At 47.2% G+C, this 8,795-nt stretch overlaps 1 protein-coding gene across 1 annotated transcript; it reads left to right on the top strand.

The window, feature by feature from the left end:
• Positions 1-6,565, top strand: LOC126637525 (G-protein coupled receptor 83-like). The gene is made up of 4 exons (XM_050310871.1): positions 1-881; positions 2,480-2,605; positions 2,764-2,897; positions 3,411-6,565. Exons 1-4 carry the CDS (start codon positions 504-506, stop codon positions 4,033-4,035), a joined length of 1,263 nt encoding a protein of 420 aa, XP_050166828.1. The 5' UTR covers positions 1-503; the 3' UTR covers positions 4,036-6,565.
• Positions 6,566-8,795: the final 2,230 nt, after the last annotated feature.

Genomic DNA, 8,795 nt, shown 5'->3' with positions numbered 1-8,795 from the left:
CACTGGGTAGTCAGAGATACTTGGAGTGGGGAAAGCAATGGAAAAGGCAGCCCTTGCTTTTTTGATTCTGACAAGCTCTGAAAACTCTTGGGAAACAGAAACCTGATGGGTAAAGGACTGTGTGGAGAACCAATAAAGCTGATTTCCAAGGATAAGTGGCAGATAGAAGAACAGTGCTCAAAAAGAAATATTCAGTAGGATTTCTTCATTGGTGCAGAGGGAAAGTGTTTGGGGATCTCTGATATTTCAGCCTCCGAATCAGCTTTCGTGTGGGAGACGTGTGGTATTAAAAAAGGACAGCAGAAGGAGAGCTCCTGGGGCGAATCTGACGTGTCCTCAGCACAGGAAGAAGGACCCAATTATCAACTCTTTTCTCTGGTTTGCAACCATGGGGCAGATTTTCAAAAGGCAAGTGTTCCCTCCTGCATCCACTGGCTTTAGCAGCTGAGCTGGCAGAAGGTGCAGAGGAGTGTGACGAGTGCTGGGGCCCTGCTGCCCCAGCCATGAGCCGGCACACCTGGTTCCCCCTGCAGTATATCCCCAAGCCCTTCTGGAGGGTGGAGAACGACAGCACAACCAACTTCTTCTCTGCACTGTATGGCTTCCCTAACCAGTCCTTCTTGCACAATGACTTGGACCTGGAGGACCTGGGGGACTTTGACAGTGGGGCCAAGTATGAGGGCGAGTCCCAGAGCCGGATGGTGAAGGCACTGCTGATCATCGCCTACTCCGTGATCATCTGCATCTCGCTCTTCGGCAACATCCTGGTGTGCCACGTGGTGATCAAGAACAAGAGGATGCACTCTGCCACCAGCCTCTTCATCGTCAACCTCGCTATTGCCGATGTGATGATCACCATTCTGAACACCCCCTTCACACTGGTGAGCCCCAGCCGGCCGTGTCTGCTGGTGTCTGTGTGTGCCTGTCAGCTGTGTGCAGGAGGATTGAAGGGGCCAGGACTGGGCTGGTATCCAGTTTCTTTTGCCCCTTCCCCCTTTTGCCTCCCAGAGAGGCTGCAGTTGTGCTCCCCCTCCCCAACACCCCCTTAGCAAGTGGAGATGGGGGCTCATGCTCCCACCTCACGTTCCGTAGCAGGGGTCACTTTGCTGCAGGCCACCCCGCTCTGTCCAGGCAGGGCACAGATGTGGGAGATCTGTTGATGGGGAATGAAGTGAAGACTAGTTTGATATGATTAAAATCCAATTAATGGCCTGTTTCCTACGGAAACCATGCGAACATGGTCAGTCCCTGTGCAATATCTTAGGGAAGTATTTGGGCTGCACTGAGCTGGGTCAGCCAGCACTCCCTCAGCACTACAGACAGTGCTTCCTGGGCTGATTGTCCTTTCTTTATTTTCAGTGACTAAAAAATACACAATATAAAAGAACATTAAAGAATAGGTGGGAAGAAGTAAAGATTCATTTCTTGTCCCGCTATTACAGACCATAAACATCATGTAAGCAGGGCTCTGCAGCTGGATTTGACCTAGAACTCTGATTCAAAAGCATCCAAATAGTCCTAAATTCCCCTGCTTCATCCCTGCTCAGCGCTATCCAGAGTGTTCTTCATCCTTCCAAAAGCAGGTCCCAAATGAGATATTCGAATTCACGCTGATCCCGTTTCTTTGGTGGGATTTCCCTACCTTGCTCTGATGGGACTTGCGCTCTGTAATCTGTTCAGGGAGAGGCTGATGCCCTCTTGTGTGTGCACCAACAGCCACACACTATGCACGACTAATTAAATATCCATCAGCTCTCTCAGGAATGAGCTTTAGATCAGCTCCAGAGAACCAGCGCACTGCTCCAGTGCAGGGACAGTCAGTGCTGTGAGAATCATCCCTACAGGGAAATTAATTAGATTAATTGAAAACAGTCTTGACTAATTTTCTGTGTGGACAGATACTTTGTAGTAAATGTGCTTTACTTCAAATTAGCTTAATCTGCTGAAGGATGACTCACATTAATTTGTAATTAATATTGTGCAGTCAGGAATAACAAGGGAGTGAAGCAATTTGGCACAATTGTCTCTGCAGCAAAGTCATTATCAGTAACACCTCTCTAGGAACAGGATTTCTCTTGCTAATTTTGAAGCCCATGCAGCTCTCAGCATCCATGTGTTCAGAGGTATAAATGTTTTCGAGGAAGCACCCGGTGTGCCCTACAGAGCGTCTTTGAGGAGCAGAGCTAAGGTTTCTTTACATGTTCCTGAAGGGCCATGGTACATGGACATGTACACATGCACACACAAACACATACACAGAGCGCTGCTCAAGCCATTTGTTTGCACAGTGCAGTAGATCTCACCACTGTTTCAAAGCCCATTGCACAGTCATTGTTTCTGCAGGAAAAACTGAGGATAAAGCACCTACAAAGCCTTGGGAAGCTGTATTAAAACATTTCTTCTGTACCATGTGCTTGGGAAGTCAGTTTGCTGCTCTTCAGGTACTGGTCCTGGTAATGCAATATTGTCTGTTCTTCAGGTGCGGTTTGTGAGCAGCACCTGGGTTTTTGGAAAGCTGATGTGTCACATCAGCCGGTTTGTTCAGTACTGCTCTGTCCATGTCTCTGTGCTGACCCTTGCTGCCATTGCTCTGGACCGGCACCAGGTACGTTGTATTCATCACCCCTGTGTTTCATAGAAAATAAGGCACTAAATACATAGTTGCTTCCCCCTCAAATCTCAGTACCTGGAAAGCTGCACTGCAGTGTGAGGCTCAGAGTAACACAGATGCTGTAAATCCTCAGAAGTGGTTGTTCTCTGCAGGTGATCATGCACCCTCTCAAGCCACGCATGTCCATGGTGAAAGGAGCGATTTGCATCATCATCATCTGGGTTATGGCCAGCTGCTTCTCGCTGCCTCACGCCATTTATCAGACCCTGACAAGGTTTTATATTGGGTAAGATATTTACATGGTGTTTTTTCTTATATGACATTTGCAGCTGAATCAAAGCCCCACAGATGCCAAGGCCACACTTCTTCATCCATGTTACTAGAAAGGGTGGTGAAACAGAGAAGTTGTTCTTCCCTTTGCCTGAGCACTGTGTCTCTCATGGAGGGACAATGACAGCTGATGGAATTGCTTCCAGGCTGGTTGATTAGCTGTTTTGGACTCAGAGATTCAAGCCTACAATTTGGGGCAGGCACAGAGGAGAGGGACTACTTGTCAGTAAAGGACACAGATGTCACTATGGATGATTTCTTTCTTTTCCCAGGGGTGTGTTTAAGATACCTTCACTAGGGTCTAAGGTCAAACCTAGAGAAAAATTTTCCATTGAAAGTGACACCTACTCATGATACCAAATGAGTTCTGCTATGTGTACCTGAACTGAAACTTGTCTGAATGTCTGAGGTGTTTGTCCTCAGGTGTGTGCAGCTGGAATTGAGATTTCTTTCTCTCTTTGATCTTCAGAAACAGAACCATCCGAATGGTCTGCCTCCCCAGTTTTCCTCCTCCTGCTGACCTTTTCTGGAAGTATTTGGACTTGACTACGTTTGTTCTCTTGTACGTCCTGCCCTTGCTTGTGATCTCCATCACATACACCATGGTGGCCAAGAAGCTCTGGCTGAGGAATGCCATAGGGGACCTCACCATGGAGCAATACTATGCTCATCAACGAAAGAAGAAGATGACACTGAAGATGCTGATGGTGGTGGTGGTTGTGTTTGCTGTGTGCTGGTTCCCCCTGAACTGCTACGTGGTGCTGATCTCCTGCAGGGCCATCCACAGCAACAACGCTCTGTACTTTGCTTTTCACTGGTTTGCCATGAGCAGCACCTGTTACAACCCCTTCATCTACTGCTGGCTGAACGAGACCTTCCGCACGGAGCTCAGGGCGCTGCTGTGCGTGTGCCAGCGCAGGGCCACAGCCCAGGGCCACGCTCTGCAGTCCATCTCCCCCACCTTCCAGCATGCCTGGGCTGAGAACTGCCGGTACAAAAGAGGCAGTGCCTGTCAGAAGGCACAGATGCCCTCTCAGAGGAACTCTGCAAAGACAGACATATCCAGTGTGCAGCCAACTGTGGTAGAAAGCTGAACCCCTCACCTGACAGCTGGGCAGCAACATGTTGTGACTGCAGAATCACAGGTGAAATGGAGCTGGAAATTTCTGTGGAGACCATCTAGTCAACCCCCTGCTCAAGGCACAGGAACTTCAACCTTTGACTGGGTCATTCAGGACCTCATCCTGTCAGGCGTCAAAATTCTCCAGGGATCAACTGCCCACATGTGAGCTCCAGAATGAAGGGTGTTGAATAAATTTTTTTTTTGAACAGTCAGAAAAAATTAAGAGAATTTTTAACAGCACACAAAGCCTTTCATGACCTAAGCAAACATGGGGAAGCCACAGTAGTTATATACACCCCAGCTGTGCCCACTGTGGTTTGGCTGTTTGGGCTTTAACTTCATTATTTGACATTTCTTAACATAAAATCTAATTTTTTTCACTTTTAATAATACTTTATTTTTTATCAGTCCTCAGGAACTGCATCCTTAGTGGCTTCCCTGCCAACCTGGCAGCCCTTCCCTGTTGGGTCAGTCTGTCTGTCTCTCCTGGAGTTATCCCATGGGCAGCAACGGCAACCCCTCAGCAGCTGTGGAACCTAGGATCTGTCTTTGTCTGAGATGGAACCAGTGTTGTGCTGGAACAGAGCTGCAGGTTTTCAACCCAAAAGGCAGGAAACAGGAGAAATTGGTGCTGGATAAGAGAGCTCCTTTATAAACCTTCACGTACTCCCCACTCAGTAAAACTGAGCATCTCTCAGTGCCACAGCAGTTGCCTCAAGCACTGACCCCTGTGTTCCACTGCTGTGGTGGAGATGGAGAGCTGCCAGCAGCACTGGTCCTGGTCAGAGTGGTGCCCACTGAACTGAAGGGATAGCTGGAATCCCTGGGGATGTGGGTGCCTGCAGGTGCTGCTCTGGGGGCTCTGCAGAGCCAGCTCCTGTGTTTCAGAGCAGGGTTTGGGTCACAGGGGAGAGATATTCAGTGGGAGCATGTGGCCAACTTCAACCTGTGGCTGTGAAAATCCACCAAAGTTGTGTTTTTCTCTTTCTCAGAAAGAATAACAAGTTTCTTTGTGTTCATTCAGTCCTGGCTTGGCCTTTATGATGGCAAAGGATTGAGCTTCAAAAGACAGTGAAAAGGAAATGAGCTTCATCCTTCCTATGCAAAATAATCCAAACCACATATCTACAGCTGGGCATTTCCATCCAGACTGGCATTGTGCCACAGCTGCAGACTTGGGTGAAAGGCTGCTTAAATTTGGAAATCAAGATGCTTTGATGTGTAGAAAAATATGTGACCTGAGAATGTATTTGCATTTCAAAAGAAACTGGGAAGCTGAGGAAAGAGTAAGAGCAACACGAATTTTGCTTCTTCCAAAGCTAATTGTGGGAAGGGAGAGGACAACAGCAGCTGGGACAGGGACAAGGACCTGGTCTATCTTGTGACACTGCAAACCCCAGTGGCACTGCCAACACTAAGGCTTCAGGTCAGGGCTCCCATCTTAGGCACAGTGATCGCTCGTCCTCTGCATCTGCAGGAATTAGTCTGCAGGGGATGTGCCTAGGTGGGAGGAAATGGAATTAGTAAAGTCTCTTCAGGGAACAAGCACTCAAGGCTCAAGTGTCAGCTGGGATTCACTTGCAGGAAATGTGTTTTACAAACTTTTCCCTGTGGGCTTCACTGTGTGAGCCTTCACTTTGGTTCTGCTGGAGTGGAGTCCTTCCTGGAGCTGTCACTACAGAGGCAGCACTGGAGCCTTTCATTTTGCATTACAAGTAAATTATAGTATAAACCATATATTACTACTAAGTTGGGTTTTTTACTGTCTGGAAAACTGGGAATTCATGCCATTGCAAATGGCATTTCCCTAATTGTTACGATCTGGAAGTTTTTATAAACAAGATGTCTCTTGTTAAGAAACTAAACCAATCACAAACCCAAAGAAACATTGTTATGGTAACTTAGTGAAACTTCTTCTCATTCCAATGTTTTCCTCTTTACATTGGAAAAAAATCAATGAGATTAAATAAAGCAGTTTACATGTATATCCCAACATGCCCCCAGAGAACCGCCAAACTCATTACTCTGGGCTAAATAAATCAAGCAGAGTCTGCTCTTGCCACTCATCCTTCAGCAGGACAGCATACTGGATCAGTGTTCCTGTGGAAGGGCGGATGGTGCAGCCAAGCTCAAACCCACAGGCTGCCTCAGTGACCACAGCAGTGGGCATGCATTCCTTGCCTGGCCCAGGTTCTCCAAGAGACAGTTTGTTCCTGGATGGAAAATTGACGTTGTTTCCTCACAGCACATCCCCTGCTGAATCCTTATACTGCAGCACTTTCCTCAGTACCAGTCTGCAGTCTGGCAACATAAAACATTGTTTCTTTGAGATGGTTGTTTTTGTAAAAGTCTGGCAAACTTCACCCCCATCACACGCAACCTCTCTCTGAATGCTCTTGCTTTAATACGAGCTCTGTCAAAATTTCTGTATGGCTGTAATACAACAAGATTTGATCCACCAGTGTTTTTTGGGAGCAGATAACAGTCAATAAAATACTGGTTCAGGGTCCTCTCTCTCCTGTGGCTTTTGTGTAACTTCTGAGTTTTGACAAGGAGATGCTATTCCCTCTTATGAGGGGATTAGCAAGAAAGCTGCTCCTTTCTTACTGTTTCTGACAGTCTCGAATCCACAACCAAAACTTCTGTCTCCATGTGTTTTGACATCTTTCAGCATCAAAAGCCCTTTGCACAAAGCAGCACTGTGATTACCCAGGCGGGGAGTCAGCCATGGATGTGCCCTGACTGCAAAGGCTGTTCCACTCCCAAGCGCTTCCCCGCAGCTTGTGCAGTCAGTGGCTGGTTCTGGTAGCACACTTTGCCTGGTGCCTCATTCCACTAAGAGCATGGGCTTCTCTGAGGTCTCCTTGAATTTAATACTTATTCTTCAATAAACATTGCAATAAGCAGAAGCGCAGCCCGATTGATTCCTTGTGCATTTCTCCCTGGTGCTCCTGCTGGGATCCTCAGCTATACCGTCTCACTTCCCCTCACTGGGGACCTCCTGCTCTCCCTCACCTGCTCTCAAGCAGGAACAATGCACTGCTGAGGCTGCTACAGCTCTGCCACACTTGAAAACTGGTTATCAAAGTCATATTTGTTTGGAAGGGGCTGCTCAGTAACAATTATGACAATTATGTGCACTGTGATTGTGCAGGACTCGGGCTCATTGGGCAAACCTGCAAGCAGGACAGCAAGGGCTTAGACAGGTAACCTGTCTGCTACCTAATAGAAGCTGCCACATCAATTCCAGCTCCACACCTACCGAAAAGCAGCAATATGAGAAACAGAGCCTGCAGCTACATTAAAATAATACTTTAGTGTTCAAAGTGTCAAAATCAGGAAAATATTTTATTGTCCTCTCTGAAGAGCTATTTCTTACCTCTCCTTTTGAAGAAACTTTCCAAGCAGAATAATGAACTTGCAGCTGTGAATCATTTAACCAGCCCTTATCAGCTCTGTGCAGCTCCAGAGAGGTCACAGACTCCCTTCCTGAGAGGGGTCTGGCATATGTCAGTATTTTAAATCACCAAATACAGTGACTTTAATACAGGTACCAAAGGTGAAACACCACATCATCCCAGCTGAGGCCTTTGTTTGTGGCAAGAAGACACTGGTGGGTTTGCTCATAGGGCACTCTGCACCCCAACACACAGCGATGAACACACCAGAGGGACCACCTGAACTGAAACCCAGTTTGGGATCGTTGCTATTGCCGAAGAGCCCAGTGCTTGTTGTGCAGGAGATAAGCTTGCCAGTGGGGTAGCTATTAGTGAATTGTGTAACTATTAAGCTGGTAAAACCAATTTATTTTGTTTACCACTTTCCTGCTACTGTGGACTTTGGCCTTATTTAAAATTTTTGATCCCTGACTCAGGTACAGGAATTGCTTCTTCTTGATGACTTTTCCTTACAAGAAAGGTGTTAACTTGAGCAGTGGCATCATCGGCACAGAGACTGGTCTGTGTGTTGAGGAAAAATGGGCCTGGTGTCCTGCACACCAAAATGAGAAGTTATTCTGTTTTTCATAGAACAACAAACTCTCATGTGTGACATGGGCGCTGACTCTTAAATTGTCCTGGATTCATTTTAATTTTTAATATTCCTCTGACAAGCTGTGGACAAGAGTAAATGGGGTTTGTGTTGATATTCACCTCACACGTAAAGTTCCCACCAGCCACTGAAACCCCTTGGGCTGTGTGTGGGCAAGGGTCTGGGCCTGGGCAGGCACCACAAAAAGATGGGAGAGAGGCTTCAGTCACAGGGACACTGCAGGGGCAGCAGGATGGAGCTGCTAGCAACTCATAGGAGGGCCAAGGACCCGGAGGGGCACATGACATGGGCTGGGTGCCATCCCATCTTTCACCCACTGTAAATCCAAAGGCCAGGAAGAGCAGAGTTTATTTTTCAGATGGAATGCATCACACTGAGATCCTGGCATCATTGAAGGTTTTGTGATTCTTTACAAGCAGCACTGCCAACACAACTTGTTTACTTCATTTATATACCTGTGCTGGCTTGGCTGTTTCACCCCTACCTGTCCATGAAATGCAGGGATTAATGGTTTATTTATTCCTGGTTGTTTGCTTTGCTTTGTATCAGAATGTTTCAGTCAGGTATGGAACTGACTTCTCATATGAGAAAGTGCCCTGATCTCTGCCCACTCAAACACCCCTGACCCACTTGCTGTAACTGGGACATAATTCTGTGGGGTTTGCCCTGCAGATCCCAGCT

Source organism: Myiozetetes cayanensis, unplaced genomic scaffold (assembly GCF_022539395.1).
Source record: "Myiozetetes cayanensis isolate MyiCay16 unplaced genomic scaffold, myiCay2020 scf15, whole genome shotgun sequence".
In the NCBI taxonomy this organism is placed as follows: Eukaryota; Metazoa; Chordata; class Aves; order Passeriformes; family Tyrannidae; genus Myiozetetes; species Myiozetetes cayanensis.
The sequence above is the reverse complement of the archived record's forward strand: the minus strand, read 5'-3'. Positions and strand labels throughout refer to the sequence as shown.